The 25,765-nt window shown below is 39.6% G+C and overlaps 1 protein-coding gene across 1 annotated transcript in view; it reads right to left on the reverse strand.

Moving 5' to 3' along the window:
- Window positions 1–25,765, reverse strand: part of CHD6 (chromodomain helicase DNA binding protein 6) — a 150,479-nt gene that overhangs the window by 103,434 nt on the left and 21,280 nt on the right. The window contains exons 3-4 of the mRNA XM_008570986.1: window positions 12,414–12,561; window positions 10,497–10,646 (exon numbers count right to left, since the gene is read on the reverse strand). Of these exons, the coding sequence (XP_008569208.1) occupies window positions 10,497–10,646; window positions 12,414–12,561 (298 nt within the window). The remainder of the gene's footprint in view (window positions 1–10,496; window positions 10,647–12,413; window positions 12,562–25,765) is intronic.

The raw sequence follows: 25,765 nt of genomic DNA on the forward strand, positions 1-25,765 counted from the left end.
GCCTTTTCAATCTCTTAATGTGTCTTCTGATGAACAGAAGTTCTATATAATCCACTTTATCAATATTTTTTCTTATGAATAGTATTTTTGTGGCCTGTTTAAGAAATCTTTGTTGCCATCAAGGTCATTAAGCCAAACATGCAATTTTAAATTATCTAGTAGCCACATTTTAAAAAGTAGAAACAGGTGCAATTGCTTTTAATAATATATTTTACTTAAACCAATATACCCCAAATATGACCAACATGTAATTAATATAAAAATTAAGAAAATATTTTTATATTCTTTTTTTATGCCAAGCCTTCAAAATACAGTGTGTACTTCATACTTGCAGGATATCTCAAGTCGAACTAGCCATGTTTCAAGTGCTCAATAGCCACATGTGGCTGGCAGTGTCCATACTGGACAATGTAGCCCTATTTTGCTCCATTGGTTTATTTGTCTGTCCTTACAGCAAGACTGTCCTTACAGCAACCAGGATATCTCAAGTCGAACTAGCCATGTTTCAAGTGCTCAATAGCCACATGTGGCTGGCAGTGTCCATACTGGACAATGGAGCCCTATTTTGCTCCATTGGTTTATTTGTCTGTCCTTACAGCAAGACTGTCCTTACAGCAAGACTACCCTGTCTTCATTCCTATAGATTGGTTATAAAGTAAGTCTTCCAACTTAGTTCTTCTTTTTCAAGATCATCTCAGGTATTCTAGGCCTTCAGCATTTCCATACAAATTTCTACCCGCAAAATACACCCTGCTTCGATTCTGACTGGGACTGAACGTATAGACACCTTAACAATATTGAATACATGTTCATGGTATAGCTCTCCGTTTGTTTAGGTCTTCTTTAATCTCTCTCGGCAATGTTTTTAGTATAGAGGACTTGCAGATCTTTTGAGGATTATTCCAGGGTGTCTGATGCTATTATAAATGGGATTTTATAATTATCCTTTCCTGATTGGTAATTTACAGAAACCTGATTGGCAAATTACAGAAAAATATATATATATTTTTTGTATATTGTCTTTGTATCCAGCAACTTAGCTAAATCCAAATTTACTAATACTCATGTATTAGTATTAGTTTGTAGATTCTGTTCAATTTTCTACATAAACAGTCATGTCATCTACAAATAATGACAGTTTTACTTCTCCCTTTCTAATCTTTATATTACACATATATATGTGTGTATATATATATATTTTTTTTTTTTAATGGAGATTTATTTATTTAGTTATGGCAGCTGGCTGGTACAGGGATCTGAACCTGGGACCTATATATATATATATTTTTTTTTAAATGGAGATTTATTTATTTAGTTATGGCAGCTGGCTGGTACAGGGATCTGAACCTGGGACCTTGGTGTTGTAAGGCTGCGCTCCAACCAACTGAACTAACTGGCCAGCCCCTCTAATCTTTATACTTTTTATTTCTTCTTTTTTCTTATTGTAGTGTGTAGGGCCCTAAAGTGTATTTCTGAATATAAATGATAGTGGAATCTTTTTTTTTACTCCCAATTTCAGGAGGAATGCATTCAATAATGCACCACTTAATGTAATACAAGGTACTTCAAAATGTTCATGGAAAGAGTCATATTATCCTTTAATTCTATTTTTCCATGAACTTTTTGAAGCACCCTTATATTAGCTGTCAGTTTTTCTCTAGTGGCCTTTAAGATGTTCTCTCAGTCTTTGGTCTTCTACAGTTTAAGATACGCCTGGTTACGGTTTTCTTTTCTGTATTTTTCCTGCTTGGGGGTTACCTGAATTTGAATCTAGTGGTTGTTATCTTCCATCAGTTTAGAAATTCTTGGTCATTAATTCTATGAGTATCTCCAAATGCTGCTCTGCTCCTATTTCCTGCATGCCTAGGAATCCAATCAAAAATACATTAGACCTTTAACTATATCCACTTGTCCCTCTCTCCTCTTATGCTTTTATGTTTTGCTCTGTTCTATCCATCCATTTTTCTCTGTGTGCTTCAGTTTAGAAATTTTCCATTGGGCCGGCCCGGTGGTGCACCGACACCGAGGGTTGCGATCCCGTTGCCGGTCACGAAAAAAGACAAAAAGGAAAAAAAAAAAAAAAGAAATTTTCCATTGATATGCCTTCATATTCACTAATCATATCTTTTGCTGTATCTAATCTGCTTTGAAACCAATCCATTGGGTTCTGAATCTTATAAATTGAAATTTTCAGTTCTAAACTATTGATTTGACTCTCTTTATAGATTCAATTCTCTGCTGAAAGACTTCATTTAAAAATTTATCTTGTCCATCTTTTCCTTTATTTTCTTTAACATATATTAATATGTTATTTTAAAGTTCTTTTCTGCTAACTCCAATATTTGCGCCACCTGAGGTCTGCTTCTATAATATGCTATTGTCTTTATTTTTAGTCACATTTTCCAGTCTCTTATAAGATCTAATAATTTTTAATTATATGTTATACACTGTGGATAAAAGAATTGTAGCAACTTCAAACAATATTTTTTACCACAAATGTTTCCTCCTTTATCTAAGACAAACACAGAGGGGGTGGTTCCTTTGATCCAGTCAGGGCCTGAGCTGGGTCAGGACCAGGTGACTGTTTTAAGATTCAATCCATATCTTGTTTCATTTACCCTGTTCCTGGAGCACAAATGTACAAGGTCATTGACTGAGAGGCTGGCGGGTCTTTTGTCTCTTGAGCCCCGAAACATATGCTTTATGGAAGTTTTGAGCTTAGCTTCTTAGTCTACAACTCCAAGCAGGTTAAAAGTCTGACAAATATCTTAAGGGAGAGTCAGTTTTTTTTGTGGTAGGCCCATCCCTTTAGTGAAATTTTCATCTCCTAAGTACTGTGAGACTATGAAGTTTCAATCTGCCTTCTGGCTGAACTCCTAGCTTCCTGAGCTCCCTATATTCAGCAAAAGTCTCTTGGGGAAATCCCCTTGCTTTGGGGGATCCCTTTAGTTTCCAATCATTTCACCAGCCCTATATATTCAATCACCATCTGGGTCAGATGATTTCTCTTCAGCCCAGAATAGTCTCTTTGTTTGGGCCAAGCCTGACCCTCAGCCTGCTACCAGAACTGGGAAAAGTCCCCAGAGAAGAAAATATTAAGCAATTGTCAGCTCACCTAGGAATGACTCTTCATGATCTGCAATTTTAGTTCATTTTATTGCTTCCACAGCTATCTGATGTCTTCAAATATATGCTTTCCCTCTTGCAATTTATCTTTTTTTACCCCTTGCAGTTTAGGGTTAGCTTGCCATGACCTACTATATCTCACCTGCCAGTGAAAATCCTCCAACATTACTCTTATTACTGAAATTGCTTAGGGTCTATTCTTCGAGTTTCTTCTCTTTTCTATTTACCCCCTCTCCTTTGGTGATCTAATCTGATATCATGGTTTTACATAGTGGCTACATTGGGATGCCTACCAAATTTATAGATCCAGCTCCAAACCTCTCCTTCGACTAGAGCCTCATGTATCTAATTGTTACTTGCCATCTCCACTCAAATATTTCAAATTTAAAATATCTAAAAACTAAACTCTTGATCTCCAAGCCAACCCCCTATCCCTACCTACGCCTTCTACCTACAGTCTTCTCCCATCTGAGTTAAAGGAAACTCTATCCTTTCAGGTGCTCAAACCAAAAATCTTGGCGTAATCCATACTCTGTAAATGACTGACCAAGAAATCTTGTTGGCTCTACCTTCAAAATATGTCTAGAATCCAGCCTATTTCTCACCATCTCCACTGTTTCCACCCTAGTCCACACTACCTTCATTTCTCACCCTGATTATTTCCAAGAGCCTCCTATCTAGTCTCCCTGATTCTCTTCCTATCCCACTATTCTCAACACAATATTCAGAACAACCCTTTTTATTATGTCACCCCTCTACTTACACTGTTTAAAAGGCTTTTCTTTTAACAGAATAAAACCAAAGACCTTCCAGTGGTCTACAAAACCTACAGGATCTACCCTGACCCTCCCACCCAATCAATTACCTTTTATATCTCTTTGCCTGTTCCTCATACATACCAGGAATGCTTTTCTACCTCAGGAACTTTGCATTGGCTGTTGTCTCTGCCCAAATGCTCTTCTCCACTACATGACTCCCTCTTTCCTTTACCTCCTTCAATTCTTTGCTCAAATGTTACTTTTTTAGTGAAGGTAACTCTGACCACCCTACTTAAAATTGTAACCCTCATTCCTGAATTCCGTAACATCTTATTCTGATATCTTTTTCCATAGCACTTATCACCACTGACATATCACATAATTTTCTTATTTATTAGGTTTATTACAAGCCTCTACCATTTGGAAGTTCTGAGCCTGGCCCTTTGGCCTCTCAGCTCATGTAAGTTCAAAGTGTGACAAACACCTGCAGATAGAGACTACTTGTCTGTTCGATGCAGGCCTCCTCTCTATCTCTTGTAGGTCCCCTCCGTGAGGGCAAGAATTTTTGTCTGTTTTGCTCCTTGGTGTTATCACCACACCCAGGGAGTCCTTGGCATACAGCAGGTGCTCAATAAGTACTCTTGAATAAAATAATGTTAAGAGATTTTGCCATAGAACATTGTAATAGTGGTATAAAGCAAGCACGATGAGAACACAGAAGCCGGCACTTGGGTGAAACAGGAAAGGCTTTGGAAAAGAAGGGACATGTATATGAGTTTGATCTGTTGGTCAGCATTAAACTTTCATAACTGCTGACTACTTTCCCTACCTGCTTCCAAGTCTGTGTACCCCAGACTAGCAAGCAAGCATTCATACATGTATATACACAATGAAAGGAACAATGTTCTCTTCCTTACTACCAGATTGCTTCAAATATTCTTATTCTTACCTACCATAATGAATAGATAAAGACAGTTTCTGATGGTAGGACTTTGATTGCTATTCAGAGTATATCACCAGGACCCAATCTAAGGAAACTTTAATACATAGATGAAGAAAACACAGAACTTTCCACTGAGTATTAAAAAAACGGAGGGCTTAAAACACTTTTCATTTTAGAAAATGTTCAAGTAAAAATTAAGGAGTCAAATAAAATTTCAATTTATTTTTTAGCACTAGTTAAAGAATGGGGAGTGAACACTAGTGTTAAAGAATCAATGGTGATCATCGAAATACTGAGAACAGGTTTTCATCCATCCTGATAAAAGGAAAAGGGAGTAACATTTCCAAAACACACATCAAAGTAGGAAGAAAACAGGAAAATCAGGATAAGAGGTTGTGTATAAGCACGATCATGTGTGTATAAACACTCGGTGTATACAGATACACACAGATATAAACTAAATCTGCTTGCCAAACACACTTCCATAACAACCATCTGTCCTCAACTGCTTGGAATTTTCTCAAGTTATCTTTCAAAGAAGACCATTTTAATTCATTCACTTGTATGTCAGAGATTCATATAATTTCAAATTTAAAAATTTTATTCTTAGGGAAAATTTCAAAAACTCTCAACCCTATTCACCCCCAACCTTAACCAACCATATTTCTAATTAGTTAACCATAATGAGGGGTCTAACAAGAAGCAAATCACTTTTCAAATCAACAAATATCTACCAAGTGCCATGGAGGGTACAAAAGTAGCATCGATCTTTGTGCCCAGTCATAAGGGGCTGACGCTCATTCAGGGAACACAAAATAAATATATTTGTCTTAGAAATGTTCCAAGGTAAATGCTAATTGATGTGACAATAACTACAAGTCTGATGACAGTTCAGAAAGGGAGAACGGGTGAGGTTTCAGTTGGTCCCTAAGGAACAGTGGCTCATGCAAGAGGACAGCAAAGAGAAGGGCAGGATGAAAGGAACCCAAAGGATGAGGAGCCAGTGCAGGAATATGGCACACACATGGACACAGAGTGATCTGTCTCGTTAGAGCAAGCGCATGCTACAGACTGAGGAGCAGAAGTGAATGAGGGTAAATGGGTAGCATGTGGACATGTTTTTAGAAAACCAGACAGGAGCTCTGATCTAACACAGGAGTTAAGAAGTAACTGCCTCAGATTCTGGAGCAGGAGACTGAGAAATGCCAGCAATGCCTCTGGTATTTTGGGAAAATTAGTCTGCTATCAGATTAGGGAGGACAGAGACCTGCAGCAAAGAACTACAGAAGTGTGTCCTGCAGTAATTTGAACACTGGCCTCAGCACAGAGGATGGCAGCAGAAACCAAGAGGAAACAAATACAGGAAAGAATCTGAAGAAATGCACAGTGTGGGAACTGGTGGTTGCATCCAATGGATAAATGGAAAGACCCAGGCTGAGTGGATGGGAGCCTAATGAGGCGCCCCAACGGATGCCCCTGCATGAGTCACACATGCTGGTACAAAGCTACAGCGACACCAGAGCAGCAAGGAACCTTAGAGAAGGGGGTGTGTCTGGAAGTTCAAGTGCCTGCTTGGAGTGAGAAATAGAGGAATACCAATGTGAAAAATATGTCACTATAAGGAAATGGAGAAAACAAGAGCCTGGGGATGAAGAAAAATCTCTTTTCTTGTTTTTCTAATTCAGGAGTTAAAAAACCATTATCTGCTTACATAATGGGTTTTAAACATTTATTCATTCAATAAATACACATATAAGTATAACTAAGTGCAAGTCTTTATGTTAGCTACTACCTAATGTAAACAAGCTCTACCTATGCTAAGTGAAAAGTATAATAAATTAAAATGTAACGTCTGGGCCGGCCCGGTGGCGCACTGCTACAGTGCGCCGCTTGGGAGCGCGGTGGTGCTCCCGCCGAGGGTTCGGATCCCACATACAGACCGGTTCCCGCTCACTGGCTGAGCGAGGTGTGGGAGCAACACCGAGGGTTGCGATCCCGTTGCCGGTCCCGGTCTGGTATGGGTGCGACACTGAGGGTTGCGATCTGTGGCCGGACACGAAAAAAGACAAAAAGGAAAAAAAAAAAAAATGTAACGTCTGTTTTGCAAAAGTTTACAGTACAATTAAGGGAACAATAAGGAGTGATAAAACAGTAGGGGAAGAGGCACTAAAAATCAGAATAGTCACAGGCTACAAATAAGTCCTGCAAGGGTTCCAGATGACTCCTGACTTTGGGAATAATAAATACAACAACACTAATAACATTATAAAACAGAAGATGAAAAGTGCCGTAAGTGAGGTTTCATCTGAATGCTTCCTGGAAGTTAATGTAAATTTTACTTTGCTGCAACTCTTTCATGCCTGAGATGCATAGAAAAAAAAGAAAGGATACAAACCCTACCCTAAAGTAGCTCATGGTTTAGAAGAAACAAAAAAGTTGGCAGGTGTTCAAAGGACAATGAAAGGACAATTACAGACTTAATATTACAGTGCTATGGAACATGAACGAGAGGCACTTGTCCCCAGTTCAGAGGGAGGAGGGAGCTTCCTCAAGGAGGAAACGACTGAGTTCAGCCAGCCAGGAACAGAAAAAGGCCAGACAAAGAAGAAGGTACTGTATGCAAAGACACAGAACCCAAGCCTCATTCAAATTAAAGTCCTTTAGTTCCAAAAGGCAAAATCATTACAAACCACACAAACTGCAGGAAGCAAAAACTGAGACAGCCTTGTAAATGTCTATACACTGTGAAAGTCTGTCTCTTTTCCAGGCATCAACATCAACTCGAAAAGAATAAGAAAGCAAAGTGTCATAGTCAGTATGCAAACTAATTTCCAGCCCCTAAATCCCATACCCAAGTCTGGGGGCTGGGGAATGTCCTCTGGATTCCAAAGCAGGGCTGTGATAATACACCAGTCTTGAGCTACAGTGAATCGTGTAAAGAGGTTTTTAGCAACTCAACACTAGGTAACCAATGCTGAGGTTGCAATCTGGGGCTGGGACAGTGGCCAGCAGTCACAGAATTGGGCTGAGCATGCTGACAAGACACTGCACAGATCTGCAGAGAAGTGGCAGGGGGGCCTTTCTAGTGCAAACTCCAACTCCTTCTCTGCCCCAAGCTAAAGCTAGCAGGCAGACACCCGCCCACTCAAAGGGCCTTGGTAGAAGAACATAAGAAAAAGCCCCATTTTCCTCAATGATTTTCTGTGCCACTAGATGCCCTGAAGATGGCCTTGAATCCTGGAAGGGATCATGGCTTTGAAGCTTTGCATTTGCCTGGGAAATCTTTGTTCAAACCTCACCAGGATGCCCAGTATGTATAACAGATGCGAGTGGAGCTGTTTTGATTCTGCAGAAGCTAGGGCTCTGTGGAGCACTGATTTTGAAAACTGCCCAATAAGCTGATCTTCTCCAGTCCCCTTACAGGCTGTCTGACATGACCCCTAGCATGCAGGGCTCAAAGGTCAGATCCACATGGTTGTTTCTCTGAACATAAAAGCCAAAACCACAATTTGGGACTCTTTCTTACTTAAATTTGGTAAAATTTTTTGAGGCACAATTAAGGCAAATGTAGATTCTATCTCATTAATTGCTCCATATATAAACCCAATCTTTGCTGTACCCTAAGAGGAAAAACAGAGCCTTGATAAGATAAATAAAATTTCCTGACTTATTTCTGTCAGATCAGCTCCTGCTGCCCTGCGTGTACCAGGGGAGAAGTCATAACAACATCTGAAATATAGTTAATGATTTAGGCTAAATGGCTACTAGGAGAAAATAAAATCCCTTATAGTGTTTTAACTACCAAACCAACGATAAAATCCCCAAGGAAGGAAAACTCAATATGAAGCAACACAATCCTATCACCTCATAACAGTCTTTCAAGAGCTATTTTTTAACCATTTGTTTGAAAAATACTGCAGTGACAATATATCGAGTTATTATTCCTATTAAGTATTATATTCATTAGTTGGACAGCCCTTAGCAGAGTCATGAAATCAACTCCTATATGCTGGTCACTGATTAACTGCTGCTATGTAACTCTGATCTAGATCATCTTGTGCCTCAGTTTCTGGATTATTAAAATAGGGACAATAACCCCTGTTCCCAGCTCCCTTCCATTCAAAGAGTGAAAGGATATGTGAAATTATATGAAAATGCTTTAAGCTGGAGGCAAGGTGGTTGAAGAAGATAAAGTATATCAGATTCTGTAAGACACAATAGTGTCCAGAAGGAAGGACGGGTATTTGCGCTGCTGCCACTCCACACGCAGTGGGTGAATCCTGCCAACTCAGCGACGATGACTCCCATAACAACAAACAGCCTGTGTCCCAGAATGTGCTGCTGGCAATAATGTCCCTCCTACATGCACAGTCTGCTGCATCTTTGGCTTTTCATTTCTTCTCTGTAAGCTGCTTGACACAGACCTCCCCTTTTTTTTTAACATTTAACCCTTTTCCTTTCTACTACCTCTGTACCAAGTCCTAATGCTACATTTTCCTCCTTGACGCTGCTGTCAATGGAAATTGCAAAAACTTAAATACGGTCATCCTGCTCCTCTGCCTGAACCCATCAATGCCTCCTACTCCTCATCCAATCTACAGTACAAAGGCCAAATATCTTAGGTGATATCCAAGGCCCTGCATAATATGACTTTACATACCTCTCAGCCCTCATCTCCCACAATCCTCAAATTACAACCCAGAGTCCAGCCAGGCTTAGCCATTTCTCATAGGACAAACTGTGGTACCACTCAGGTCCTGAGGCTTCAGTTCTTGTTGGAAATGTACCTCCTAAAGTCCTTGTCCTTCTATACTCTGACCACTTCTTTGCTTTCTATTCCTCTTTCTGCATAGCTGCTGTATCTAGCGCATACTTCTAAAGATGCACTTACCACGATATTAGTATAGCCATGTTTCCTTTCTCCTAGACAAAGCTCCTTGGAGGCAGGGATCTTGCCCTGATACTCATCCTTGTTATCCCAGCACCTGGCCCTGCAGCAGACTCTCAATACACATTTGTTTAATAAAAGTTCCAACTGTAATTATCAGTTCTTTTGATTTCATTCACTGAACAACTATTTTCCATACATAAGACTTTTACATTCTAATGAGAGAGACAAAGAAGACAAAAATCAGACATCAGACACATCTGAATGCAATTTCAGGTTGTGGTAAGTGCTATGAAGGAAATAAACAAGGAGTTGAAATAGAGTCAGTGGGATGAGGAGCTGGGATCTACTTTAGATAAGAGAGTCAGGAAAGACCTAAGAAGATAACTTCTTAGGTGAACCATAAAGGATGGTGAGTCAGGTAAAGCGTGTGGGGAGAGCAATCCAAGCAGAAGGAGCAATGGGGAAAGGCCTGGAGGGGGGAAAGAACTGTTAGTTCAAGGCACTAAAAGAGGGCCACTCTTTTGAGAGATGGGGAAAAGTTGTTTATCTAAAAAATTAATTTGGTGAAATAGGAAGGGAGTGTGATCACAAAGCGTCCTGCTAGGCACAGTAAGGCGTCTGAATTTTATTCTAAATGCAACAGGAAGCCACTCAAAGGTTACAAGCTGCAGTTAAAATAATCTCACTTTTGCTTTAGCAAAGAGTCACAGAACAACTCTGTCAACTGGCCCAAAATGATTGTCTGGCCAAGGTCAGTACTCTCAGGCAAAGGCCATACCTCCGCCTGCCAAGCCAACGTGGAAGCTGAGAGCGCAGATGTTCTTCCAGCTCCAAGAACAGCGATCGTTTCCCCATCATCATCCACCACTTTGAAGTCCAGGTCCTCGTTGTATTTTCTGCGCTTCACCTGCCGCCCTGAGCGTCGTTTCTGCAGGACAAACACGCCCATCAAAGAAGCTCTGTGAGGCAAAGGCAAAAGCTTAAGCAATACCACCCTCATCTACTTACTAACGTGCCAAGGAGAGCTTTCTCACCTTGCAGAAGGAATCTTCCCGAAATACGACACTCTTAAGAACAAAATTCACTCAAAATGGAATCTAGCTGAGTGAGGGAGAGAACAAAAGCCCAATCTCCAAACTGCCATAATCCACTAAGAAAAGATGCAGTCTCAGAATCCAGTGAGATGTATTTTATTCGTTACTGGCAGTGACTTTTTTCCTTCTTTCTGGAATGGGCTTCTATTCAAATAAAACAGGGATGGGAGGTAAACTCCATCACCTCTGAGGTCCCTTTCAGCATTAACTGAAAGTTCAGATTCTATAACAATGATGACAGTTTTTCATCCTTATTTTTTTGTCTAATTCACCGTACTTACCACGTACTCCTAAAAATATAGTTTGAAAAACTACCATTTTTGTTAGAAGTTACTTTGAGAATCTCTTAACACTTCCTGAACTACAGGGAGACATCTGGTGTGTGACAAAATAAGGTTTGTGAGTCACCATATCTAAGGACTCATCTCTGATCAAGTTGCTTGTACCTTTTAGAGAGACAACACTCAACAACAAAGCAGAGCAGGTACTCATCATATACCAGCAGCAGAATCACTTCAGGGAACCATCACCAGCCAGCACATTCTCAAATACCTAAACCTTAAAAAATACAAAAGCAAAACCCCACCTCTTTTTTCTAAATGATATGTCCCGGGCATCTCTCTGTGTTCCCATCACTTCTGCACTATGATATTTAACTGAATGTGAGGGATTCCACATAAAAACCCCTCCTTCCATCCCATATACAGATCACCATACTACAAACACTTAATTTCATGCCAAATCCCATCAACTCAATGTGCTTGCTCCTTTCCCAATCTGGATACCTAACAGCCACCAGCCCCAGTTTATAAGCAGTGAGGGAGTTTTTGCTCTGACACCAGACACTACTACTTATTAACCCTATGACATTATGAGCTGACATCTTCCTATAGTGAAGATCACCGAAAAACCAATGAGGGTCCAGATGATCCAGTAAGTGGGTCTTATTCTGATTGGTCCCCTTGCAGCAGCTTGTCTCAAATAAATTGCTGTGGATATCAGAGAAAACAGAGCACTTTCAAATATTAGAATTCATGTCGGAGAGTTGCCTTAATTCAGGGAGAAAATCCCTACCAACATCAGGAGCACACTTTGGCATATTTTTAGAGATCTGATTTAGATGATCAACTCCTTGTTTCCATATTTGGCCAATCCTTTCTTACTATTTTTGCATAATGAATACATCCCTGACTTTTCGAATATCTGGGATTATTGAAAACATCCTTGTACAGACTGGTCTAGTACTCTGAGCATTAAATGTATTACCCACATGTCAAAACAGGCCCCCTGGGCGTTACCTAGCTTGGCTCACAACTTCATTTTCCATACTGACTCCCTCTGCAGCCTAATATCATGCTACTCTCCAAGGAGGAAACCAACAGTACTAAAAAAAACCTGGGAGATTATTAATATAGGAATCAGGCTAGGGAAAAAAAACCCTTTCATCTACCTGCCCACCCACCAAAACAGTAAAAGCCAAGCCCAGGTCTGTGTGTAAGGGTAGTATGCTAGAGACAGGAATAGACGAGCAACAGGATCAGTATCGTAAGACTCTATCCAGCAGCCATAATCTCCACTAGAGCTCCCGGTCACAGCTGTACCTGGCTGTCTGCAGACTCAGTGGACTCCTCAGGACTCCGCAGGGATGAGTTTGGCAGGCCCTGATCCAGCTCTAAACTCTCCAAGGTGGTTTCACTTTTCCTTTTTCCTTTCTTCTTTTTCTCCACTGGGGTTGGTCCTTGCTCCTTGCTACAAGGAGAAATTCGAAATTAAAACTGTTGAGCAGTTTATAAAACTAAGATTTCTCATGTGAGCAAAGTCATGAAATTATATCCTGGAATTCTAGGCCCAGGGAAGGTTTTAATGGAGAATCTACAGGAGTTTCTTCCCAGAAATATACAGACATATGAGAAAAATATCTACATGAATTGATGCAGAATTCATTTTATTACACCCCAGCATGACTACTGTGGCTACAATTAATGTGATAAGAAATAGTACGAATGTCTCCAAAAACTTCACTTTGCTTATACAAATGTCTCCTTTAGGAAGTTTCATTATGCACAGATATGAAGAATCATCAAATTACAGTCTCCCTTTAAATTACACAAGAAAAGACATTTCCCTAATCTGTCATCATCCCCTATTGAGTACCATCCATGTATAAGACCCAGAGTGAACACTAGGAACTCAAAAATGAAGATACATTGTCTTTACCCTCAAGGAGCTTACAATTATGAAAATTCTTCAGTCTACCTACAGCCACAGGCCAAAGCAGTACATGAATGCTTCCTCAGAGAGGTAGAGATGGGCAAAATCCATCCATCCTGCAAGGCCCTGCTAGGAAAACATCTTCTCTAAGAAGGCTTTCCTGACCCTTCTAGCTGGTAAAACCTCTTTTCTACACTCCAAAAGCACTTCAACCGTGTTTTGCTTAAGGTACTCAAACTCTGACTTTTCACCAAAGTTAGTCATTAACTATGACACCAGGCTCAGGACCCATGTATCTATGTACATTGCCTGGATGCTCTGAATAAATAAATATTTTATACTTCTCTGATCTCTCCTACCAGACTTTTAAGTTTCCAGAGAGCAGTATGGACTTAAGTTTTTGTATTCCTCATAGTGACAGTATTATGCATTATACATAATAAGTATTCAATAAATATTTAAGCAAGTCTTTTTTAAAAAATTAAGCAATAGGGTAGATGTATTAATGGATGGGCAAGATGACCTATGGTTGGGGAGATTTGGGAAAACATATCTGAGGACAGACATACACAGATTTTTGACAGACATCAGATAGAAATAATAACTAATAATGACTGCAGCTACTATTTATTTAACACTTACTACATACAGGCACAGTTCTAAGTCCTCACATTTATCATGAGGAATCTGAGGCACAGCGAGGTTAAGTTAGATTTCGAGGGTAATAGAGCTAGTAAATGGTGGAGACAGGATTTGAACCCAGGCAGTATGTGGTCTTAATCACTATGGCGTTACTGGAGAATGGAACAGTGTTACAAACACATTTGTAAAAGACAGCCAAGTGGCTGGATGACAGGGCAAGAGGACAGAAGCACTACATGATAGCTGGAGAGAAGCCAGAGAGGTCAGACTTTACACTGTGCGAAAAGGGCCGTGATGGCAAGTCTAGGCAAGAGACGCTGAAGACCAACCTAGATATAACCAATGAGAACACAACCAATGAGAAAATGCTTTGGAAGACCCAGCACAGGTAGAACCAGGAAGTCTTGGCAAGTGACAGAATGTCAGAAGGAAAGAGCCAACATTATTGGTATCTTCCAGCAGGACAGCTGGTGGAAAATATAGGGGAAGGGGGAAACTGGATGGCTTTGGGGAAAAAGGGGTGCTCCAGCTCACACATCAACCAATGCTGATTGCTAAATCAGCCTGCTTCTCTCTCGAATACCCTTCACTCTGCACAAATCCCCAGTCAGGTCAGCGCAAACTCAGCCCATCTTTGATTCTCCAGGCTGAAGACTGGCTTGCCTACAAGGAAAGTTCATGATGACAAGTATTTTGGTCCAACCTAAGGAAGTGAAACTCAAGGGGTCCTGCCATTTTAGAGGATTACAGAGTTTAATAATGGACATGTACCCTCAAAGCAGTGAAAATAAGCAAAAGATTTCCACTTCTTATTACTACAGAAGAGGAGACTCAGGTGAAACAGTTTAAAAAGACACCAAATCTCACAGGAATATTTCTTCCATGTTGTGTGGTTTCTCATTAAGAAAACTGTACAGTAACTTATATTCTGCAAAGCACTTATGCATTCTATGTCTCATTTAACTGTTACAACCACAATCCCATGAGGGAGCCACAGCAAATAATCCTCATATTCCAGATAAGGAAACTGAGGTTTAAAAGCAGCAAAGGTCCCAAAGTCAGCAACCGAGCAGAGGCTGCCATTCAGGTCATCTGAGTCACAGGGTATTGTTTTTCTATACCACATAATGGTTCCTGATGCTTTTGTTCAAAATCCTAGTATCCCTTTCAGAGAATGTTAAAACTTCAAATCTCCTTTAATGTTATTTGAATCTCAAAATAAAAGAATCAGCAACAAAAACATCCCAATGACTAATATATGAAAAAAAAAAAATTCACATATCTATAGTTGCTGATGGTTGTTTATGGATCTCTTTGCAAAAGGAGGTTTGTGCTTAATGTTACTGACATAAATTGAATGAAAGCTGATAATATCCCGAAGGTCACTATAATAATCACACGCTCAGAGGCCCATCAAATCTTCCACTGAATCTTAAATCCTTGTTTCCAACATTTGAATATTAATTTCATCTAGCTACTAAATGTAACAAATGTTTTTATATTAGAAACCTTTTATTTTCTAATATGTGAAATGTTTAGTGTTCATTTTAAATATTCATATATATACTGAAAACATGTGCTTCACTGTGGAACATCATACTCAAAGCCAAACCAAGCCCAAATCATAATTAAGGAACAGAACCTCCTCAAAATATGACACTTTACCATGAGACTTGTGTGCATTCTCAGAAATACATTAAATGATGAAAGTAAGGAGAAGCCATAGTGAGGCACCTCCAAAGTCAAGCCTGGGACATTACTAGATTTTCCTAGCAGAAGCTGGGTGTAGGATGGGGTGGGGAGGACACTTTTTCAAATATATGTCAGTAAAACAGGAAAATGCTTGCTGAAACCTGCTTAGTTATTTGGGGATAAATAAGAAGATACTCTACCTGGGAAATCTTCAAAGTGATTTTCTGGAGGTTACCTTTGGCAACAGAACCAATTTTGAGTTCCAAAAATTCTTCCTGGAGTTCTTCTGATAAAGACAAATATCAGGAAGAAAAGATTCTTTGTAAGCTTACAAATGGGATTTTCAAGTAGGACATCAAGAAAACATCACCTGAATTCATCCTCCAGGAAGACTAGATAAAATATATTTTTCCCCTCTTTGGAATAAGTTTTTAAAAACTTACACTTGAGAGTTTTAGCTAATGAAGACATTTTAATCTCCAGATTGCTACATCTATATCGATTTGGTCCATGAGTGCCTCTTTGCTCCTTGAAGTTCCAGGCTCTTCAAAAATAGTGGCCAAATAATAACAAAAAACTACGCATGCATACACCCTTTGACTCAGCAATTCCACTTACAGGAATTGTAAAGATACAACTCCAACAACACGAAAACACATATGCATGAGGTTATTCACTGCAGCATTATTGTAATTGCAAAATAATAAAAACTACCTACATGCCCAAACATAAATGATTAAATAAAGATACATACAGTGGAGTACTATGCAGCTGTAAAAACAGTTAAGAAAGAATCCTACAAACTGATATGGAATGACTTCTAAGATATATTAAATGGGGGAAAAAAAGAGCAAAAAGATATAACATGCTGTCTTTTGTGTGAGGACGAAGGGGAAACAAAGAAAGTATGTGCATATCTATTCATTGTTACAGAAAGAAACACAGGAAAGATAAACCAAAAAACAATGATTATCTACAAAAGGATGGGGTAGGGAACCGGATAGAAGAGATACAGGAGAGAGTGACATTTCTCTGAGTACGGGTGACCCTTGAATAACACAGGTGTTGAGGGTGCTGACTCCCCACACAGTTTAAAATTTGAGTAAGACTTCTGACTCCGCAAAAACTTTACTAATAGCTTACTGTTGACCAGAAGCTTTATCAATAATGTAAACAGATGATTAAGCACATATTTTGTATGTTATATGTATTATATACTGTATTCTTACAATGAAGTAAGATAGAGAAAAGAAAATGGTATTAAGAAAATCATAAGGAAGAAAAATACATTTACAGTACTGTGCATGGATTTATTGAAAAAAATCCATGTATAAGTGGACCAACACGGTTCAAACCTGCATTGTTCAAGGGTAAACTAGATGTCTTTTTTTTGTGTGTGTGTGTGTGTGTGTCTTTTGTCTTTTTCCGTGTCCGGCAACGGATCGATAAAATGGTATTAAGAAAATCATAAGGAAGAAAAAATACATTTACAGTACTGTGCATGGATTTATTGAAAAAAATCCATGTATAAGTGGACCAACACGATTCAAACCTGCATTGTTCAAGGGTAAACTAGATGTCTTTTTTTTTTTGTGTGTGTGTGTGTCTTTTGTCTTTTTCTGTGTCCGGCAACGGATCGCAACCCTCAGTGTTGCCCCCGTACCGGACTGGGGACCGGCAACGGGATCGCAATCCTCGGCGTTGCTCCCGCGCCTCGCTCAGCCAGTGAGCGGGAACCGGTCTGTATGTGGGATCCGAACCCTCGGGCGGGAGCGCCACTGCGCTTCCCAAGCGGCGCACTATCCGGCCGGCCCTAGATGTCTTTTTATAAAGATTTAACTTTTGGAAATATGTTAAAGTTCTACATATTAAAAAATAAAAAGCTAAAGATGAAAACAAGCTCAGACAAATGAATCCAAGTGTGTTTTAAATGAATAACATAACCATGTAGCACACAGGGAAAAAAACCCAATCCCATTAATTTATGAACACAGTATTTGACTATATACTCTCAGCTTTTGGGAGAAGAGGAGAGAGCAGCAAACAAATCCTGAACTCCTTTTTGGTGGTTGTACAGGTGAAGCGATTCTGAAACTATTTTAGATGTGGTACGGGATTAAGCAAATGAGGAAATGTGTTGATGTTTTTGAGATCTGGGGAAGAGGGAAGATGCAAATGCAAAATGTTATAAGGCAAGGAAGATACTATGGAATGAATCTGAACTGGAGGCAGTGTGAACTCAAGACTTCTATAGAATATGTATGAACACATGCATGCACATATGTATGTATGAATATATGTATAATGTATGTGTACACATAGGTATGTGCATATATGTGTACATATATCTTTATGTGTCTATTTGTGTGTATTTCCCCCTAGTTTTGGCAACTGCAAGGGCCTAGAAGCAAAGCTGCCCCATTAGCAATGTGTACACCTAGCATTCATATCTTGGTTTCTAATACTAAGGCTCCTCAGAGAAGTGGCTGATTTCAAGGCTCAAATTCGAAAGACAGAAGTTGAGCCTGAAACATCTTGCTATGTCAGAACTTAAGAGGGTGCTCGAAAAAATGAAGGTGGTATGTCAAAATGATATAGAAGTCAGCTTAAAAATTTCTTGTTGCCCCAAATTGTGACTATTTGAGCACCAAATTGAAGACAGTAAAAAAATTACAGGTCACTGAAAACAACAGGAATCCCTACCAATGATAGATAGATAAAATAATAAATAAATGAGGGAAAAGGGAGAGCTCTTATTTACTATAGAATCCAAATGGTAAATGCAGAAGAGGAAGTTATTATTTTGAAAACTATTTTGTAAACCATCTTAGAAAAGACAGATGCAGTCCAGAATAATCAAGGGATGCTAACTCTAGAAAGAACGATTTGAAGAAAAATGAATGATGTGCACAGTCTTAAAGTGTTCCCTGCAGATGGCTTATTTATTACAAAGAAACAAACAAAAAAACCTAGACAATGGTGATATGAGAATATGACCTTACTCTTAGGAATGACACAGTGGAGTATTCAGAGACAAGAAAAGCATCTTACATCCATCTTATTCTCAAATGGTTCAGGACAAACAAATATAATAGATATTTATCCAAATAAGCTATTTTTAAGTATATAAACATATACATATAAACTTTAAAAAATAGCTTATTTTGATATATATACCTATTCCACTGCTAAAGTGGACACTGCGTTTGTTTGGCATCTTTTTTCCTGATAATCAATATTGGTCCCCAGAGTGGGAAGAAGGTCAGGCTAGGATATAGTATCCTATTCCTTTTACCACAGCGATTGATCCAGGGATGAACACATGACCCAGCCTGGCCAACTTAGGAGTCCTTCTGTTAAAAAAAAGAAAATTGGGGGCCGACCCCGTGGCGCACTCAGGAGAGTGCGGTGCTGGGAGTGCAGCGGGTTCGGATCCTATATAGGAATGGCCGGTGTGCTCACTGGCTGAGCGCAGTGCAGACGACACCAAGCCAAGGGTTGCAATCCCCTTACCGGTCACAAAAAAGACAAAAAAAAAAAAAAAAAAGAAGTTCAAGGCAGCCATGATTCCAGCCTTAAGAAAGTATTTGCAAAGTACGGAGCTATCACCCAGAGAGGTGCAGAGAGGGGTTGGAGACAAAGAGCCTTGTGAAACCCTCAACTAAACCTACTGATTCTGATTCCTTAAGCCAGTGAGCCCCTTAATTTTTTTTTAAACTTAAGCTAATTCAAGGTGGGTTTATGTCACTTGTAACCAAGAGAGTTCTCAATTATATAAAGGCCTAATACTCTCACTATTTAATGGCACCTGAGGCTGGATCAAAGCAATGCTATTTCTATAATCCTCTCTTTTCTAGCTTTCAGAGTTAGAACTAACTTGCAGGACAAAATAAAAAAAGGGAGCCATAAGATTTTTGATGCTCAAAGTACCTATTTTTAGTAATAAAAAAATCGAACTTAATTTTATAATAAAACATTCACTTTAAAGCGTAGCTACCATGCATTTATGACATGCAAGGAACTCCCAACAGATAAACTACACCATACAGCCAGGACAGCTATCAGGTATAACCACCATCACCTTATTATAAGGCCTCATATCCCAAAAGCTCTCTTATCCTGTTTCCCACAGGGCTTCAACAGCCAGGAAGATTCTGTGCATCTTTACTTCCTGCAGTTTGTATTAGAAAATAAGTATTTACATTTTAGTGTCAAAACACTAAGTAGACAGGCCTTCTCAAACTTTTCCCCCAACCCTATCTCCAGTTCCTAACCTACCAGGTTTCTTTGCTAGAATTGAGAGTTAGAATGGAATGCTGAATCTGAGTATGAGAAGAAAGATCTGGGTATGTATCACAACACTGTACTATGAGTCATTTATTACTCTGCCCCTGTGGATTCCAGGTACTGAAAGACCTTATCTACCAAACTGCATTATTTCAATATGACTTATCTTCCCATTTTAAAATTCAAATTTTACAGAATGTCCATCAGAATCTAAGCAGGAAAGAACTAGTTACTACTGCAGCCACTGAAAATAGCTCATGATCCCAATTAGTGCCTCCGTAGACAAGCTGACTCCTAATGGAGTCCAGCTGGGAACAACTACTCCACTCTCGTCTTCAGAGAAGCTTCCAGCTCCGGACTTCCTATAGGCTTTGATCTTCCCAGGAGTACAATACTAAAAACATGGATATTACCCTGAAAAAGCTCATTTGCATACTTATTTCAACTTTTACATAATGCCCATATTAGTTCAGTCTACATATAGAGAACTGAGTTGGCACAGATTTTAAAGATACTGTTTAAAAGAAAAAACACAAAAAAACTGTTTTGGTACAGATATAATCTGCTGTAGACAAAATGTGAATCAAATCTACCTTGTCCCTTAGTCCTTTTAACTGTACCATTTGTGATATTATCCTGGTTAAGAAATGAAGCAAAGATTACACACTTGTAAGATGAAAAAGCAGAGTTTTACCAAACAGCCTTATTAAAAGTAATAAAAGCAGATGAAAATAAAAATTCAGAAAGTATATAAGGTTTCGAATGAAAAGTACAAGCCATCCCTAGTGCACCAAATCCCATTTCCCAGAGAGAATTGCTTTTGACTGATACCCCCATAATTCCAAAAGTATTCATGCCTCTAGTTCATTTATTTATCAACATTAAGTAATGGCTACTGACATTCAGATATGAAAGATGATGAACTTAGATCTTACATACCTCTCCTATTCCTGCTCTTACTCAGTATTTTTGTTGAATTCTTTTAGTTTAGGCAACCATGTTTTAAATTTTCATTAATTCTTTGTTTTCTGATTGCTCCTTATCATAACCCATGCTTGTTTTGCAGACAAAGTATCACCTTGATCTGAGGATGCTAACTTAAAATCTGTACAAGTTCTTTTCCATGAATTGTTTCTTCTGAGGACAGCTGTTCTGCTCATTCTTCTTCCTGCTTTATGCTGCCTGACTGCCTCTATGGTCTCATCTTTTTCGGTAGATTGCTCCTATTGCAAAAGAACTAGGTTGGTAATATAGGTGGCTGGTGAGCCTCTCCACGGCTGCTGAGTTAGTCGCTTTCTCCGTAAACCTCATCCCTAAATGGGAGAGCTGGCCTAGGAATCTGCACACGTGGACAGGACTTGTCAAGTGGCTGTCCCTCTCCCCACTTTTAGGATACAGGCAAGGAAAGGTAGAGAAGCTAATACTCCCATGCCCCCTTCTAGTGGATGTCAGCCCCACTTGGAGCCCTCACCCCTTTCCCGGAACAAACTGCTCAATATTTTTAGAGTAACCTCCTGACTTCAGCCTAGAGCTGACAAACCACGTAGCCACTCTGCAGACAGTGCCTCCATCAGCCACCTCCATCCCTGGCCTGCCTCCAATCACTCCCCCAGAGCTGCCTGCTCCATGGTGAGGAGGAAGCACTTCTATCTCTGCTGCATATGGCTCTTGTGTGTGCTCTGAGCTGGGACTCCCTCCACAGCATACATCCACCAGTATGACACCACTGGGCTTCCTTGTCCAGAAATTCAGTAACATCTCTCATCTTTGAAGAATTTATTCCGCTATGTTCTTCCTGTCATTTCAAAAAGATTTCGAGAAGAGAAAATACAAGTATTGGGTCTACGATCTTAAAATCGGAAGCTCCCCCATAAGAACATATGTTTAAATGTCTTTTTGCTTTAAGTCTTTTCTCACCTATTAACTCCTTTAATACCTGTCTCAATTATCTCCCTACACCAGAAGAACTGAAACACTATTTTCTAAATCCTTTCGACTATTCTGTATGCAGTTATACCAGGTTCTTTAATTTGTTTATATTTTTACCTGTTTCTTGAACACTTGCAAGACTGTTTCTCTTCATGAAAGCTCCTCAACAGCAGGGCTCATAGGTGATATTTCTGTGACACCTCACGTCCTTCACTATTCCATTCCCAATAAAAAAAACTCACAAACAAAGCAAGACATACAGGAGACACTAAAAATATACTAGATAAGTAAATGAGCAGGCGTTTATCAAGCGTTATTTGGTAGGAACTATTTCTGAACAGAGTTGGTAAAGGTCCACTATGCACCAGACCCTAACTTATAAAGCACTGAGGATCAGACAGTAAGCAATCCAGATACTCTAAAGAAAACTAAGGAATGGAGACTTAGTCCAAAGCTTCAGAGGTGGGTCTCTGCCATTATCATTTGGATTTCTTGCCTAACATAAAGCCCAGGGTGTTCCAAGCACAGGGTCTCTACTCAGAATTCATACACATCTTTCTATGAGGGTACTTCAAAAACTTCATGGAAAGATCTTTTAATTCTATTTTCCCACAAACTTTGTGAAGTACCCTCATATTTGTCTTCTTTATTCTAATAAAAGATCAGAATGTAAAAACAAGTCTCCCAACAGAAAGAAGCCATCAGTGGACTCTCCTGAACCTAAAGGAGGCTCAATAAAGATCACTCTAAACAAAGACAGGTGACTGACTCTGGAACAGTGAGACAGAGCTACCAGCTTCTGTGAGGAAGAAAGCTAGTTGAATTTTACTACCCTTCCTGTATCACACAGTTTTCAGCTGACTGTAGCAACCAGACAGCTCAAATGGTTATATAATCAGAAGGCCTGGGGTTTAACACTTTCCAGAAGCAACCATCACAGAAGAAAACAAGAAAAGGTCAAACTAAGCTACTAAGCTTATTGGATTTGTGAGAAAATCTGCTCTGGGTTGATAAACCAAAACAAACTGGGGTGAAAGGCTGAAGCACAGAAATTGGTGCTGATCACACCACCCATTTTTTTTACTCATCTTGGTTTTTCATTCCAAGAAAATGTTAAATATAAAATCTTAAATATGCTCCATTTTTCTCTGATCTTTCATCTGGGACCTGTGTTTCTCAAAGGATGATCTAAGAACCAGCTATACTCTAATTACCTGTGAGACCTGAATTGCAGATTCCTGGGCTCCACCCCAGACTTAATAATTCCTTCTTTCTGGGGATGTGGTCAGGGAATCTATTGTTCTCAAGAGCTGTTCAGGTGATTCCCTAGGCACAGCAAAGTCTGAGAACCAGAGATCCAGGTAGATAGCCCTCCACTTGGGACAGCACACTGATTAATTTCTTGACTTTCAAGAGAGAATATAAACCATTCTGACATGTGTGGAAATTCCAAAGCTTATGCTTTGCCCTCAACCAGCAACATGAACGCCAAAATGCAAGACACCCTAGCTTTCAAAAGCAACCTCCAACTCAGTCAAAATGCTTGACTCCCTATTTAAGAGAGGGCTGGCCATCAACCCTCTCCTCAGGTACTCACTCCATGGATATCAAGAAAAGCACCAGAAGGCATCATACTCAGTTGGAATGGGTCATCTTTCTCATTCACAGAGCTGTGCTTTAACACCAGGAAGCTGAGTTTTACTATTTCAAGAAAGAGAAAAATGAAATTCACAGGCACATAGAAGCATTAGACGCAAAATCTGGTGTTGAGGACAGTACTCATTACATCATGTAATGTTCCCAGGAAGAAATCTCTTTCTCAATTGGTAAAAACTCGACTTCCCCGAGGAACTGGAATGTTGCTTCTCTAAGACCAAAGCATTTTCCCAAAGCCTTTATCAATATTTCATAACCCGCACGATCTGACACCCGCTTTTCCAATCCCCTGCTCCAGCTAGAAAGGTCATGTATGTCTATGTATGTACAGGTCTGTATATATGTTTCTATGTATACACACACGCAAGTACATCTGTGTATGTCTTCTTATGCGAGTGGCCCCAATCCTCTTTGGAAAAATATGCTATAATTTAAAAACAGTGCAGGTAAATAAGCTATACTAAGTGAAATTTTAATTTCAGTCAGGGAAATGACAGAACCTAATTTAGCTTCCCGGAGGAGATTCCTTGCTTAAGTTTCATATGATAAAGGGGTAAACTAAACTCATGCTCAAAAATAATTTGAAAAGAGAGAAAGAGAGAAAGAGAGGATGGTTTAAATAAAAAATGTCTTCTCCTACATGGGAGTTTTGGGCTCTTATCCCCTAAGCATTAAATGAATATTCATCACTATTAATATCATCCTTGAAAAGGAATATTTTCTAGACTCTACCTATCACCTACTTAAGAAAGGAGTCACGATTAATGGTCTGTTTGCTGCCTCTCAAATGCAAAATGAAAAAGCACAGGAAAAAGCTGGAGCCCTTTTAGTCCTTGAAAGGATACGATGAAGAAAGCAAACTGACTTCTATAGAGGAGGGGCCATTTCCTACAAATAAAAAACCATTTTCTCTGACACTGGAATCTCTCCATTTCCATTCCTGACCTTCCCTAGCAAGGCATAAAGAAACAATAAAGCCTGTGTGTAGGGGGCAGGGGGGAGTTACAGTCAGGTGAACCTGTAGTCAAATCCTGACAATGTTGCCCATTAGTTATGTGACTCGGATAAGTTACTTAATTTTTAAACTTTCATTTCTTTGATTATAAAATGGAGACACCACCTACTCTCAATTAACAATGGGAGTTATAAGATATCTCACATGGGTCCTATTTTCAGGGAGAAGAGCTCTATCTATTTGTTCTTGGAATAGAAGTAAATTATATACGTACAAGTAAAATATTATGCACAAACATGACAAATCTCTCTGGTGTTAGGCCCCTAGGTACATGAAAGACAAAGGCATAATGGTCCTGACCTAGGGCACTTAACTTTTGTTGAAGAGACAAGTCATACACACATGAAAACCACAGTTAATGACTGAAAGGTGGCCTGCTACAAAGGCAAACATACAAGTCCGGGAATCAGGAAGTCTGAGTTTACAACACGCCACAGTAAATGACCCTAGACAAGACACTTCTCTGTGAGTCTCCATTTCCCTGACTATAATACAACAGCATTAGACCAAATCTCTTTTAGCCTTCCCAGGTCTAAAGTCTATGACTTTTTTTTTTTTTGGTGGCTGGCAGGTAAAGGGATCCAAACCCTTGACCTTGGTATTACAAGGCTGTACTCTAACCAACTGAGCCAACCGGCCAGCCCTTAAAGTCTATGATTTATAATGACAAAGGGCAGGTTCAGAGGGGACACACAGGCACACTGGTTTGGGTAAGCTCTGTGGAGGAACTGGGACTTGCACTCAGACCCGAAGAATGGAACAGATACTGGAAGAAGGACAAAGGACATAATGACTGGGAGAAACAGCAAGAGCAATCCAAAGGAGAAATGAGTCAAGTACCTCTAAGGGCTAATGAGTTAATCTAGCTGGGAGGTCTGTTGCCAGAGATGGAAAGGCAGGCAGATGTCAGACCCCAAAAAGTATGAATAAGAGAAAAAGGAGTCTGGATTTTGTCCTGGCGGCAACAGGAACAATCAGGAGGCAAGAGGAACAATCAGAAGTTTCTAAGCAGGTATAAGTTGTAAGAGGGAAAACTATTTCCCTATCCCCATGTTTTCATAAGGAAAAGCATGTTTTATTCTTAATGAGGGAACAATACTGGAAACATAATTTCTGTCCTTCAAACTCATCTCACTTATCTGACTGGAGACATACCCGACTGGCAATCCTGGGAAAAGGAATAGCATCCATGGCCCAGCGTTCTCTCCTGTCATTCAGTGATTTTCTGCAGTTCTAGTGGATAAACGCAACTGAGGGAGTAACCAGAAGCCTGATTCTGGCCACAAGCCAATGGAAGTTCTTTAATTCAGCTTATCAATAATAAAGCCGATAACTGGATCTCCATTACTGTTGACTATTTCCCAAATGATTTAGAATTGATAGAGAAGAATAGGGAATGTGATTTACCAATACCACCACCGACTGCCAACATAAATAAGGTAATAGTAGGGCTTCAGAAAACTAGCCAGGTGGCAGCTGGCAAGATGGACTAAAGGAGGAAATGGCTATAAATCAGGTGTG

Source organism: Galeopterus variegatus, unplaced genomic scaffold, assembly GCF_000696425.1.
Source record: "Galeopterus variegatus unplaced genomic scaffold, G_variegatus-3.0.2 Scaffold650, whole genome shotgun sequence".
NCBI classification, from domain to species: Eukaryota; Metazoa; Chordata; class Mammalia; order Dermoptera; family Cynocephalidae; genus Galeopterus; species Galeopterus variegatus.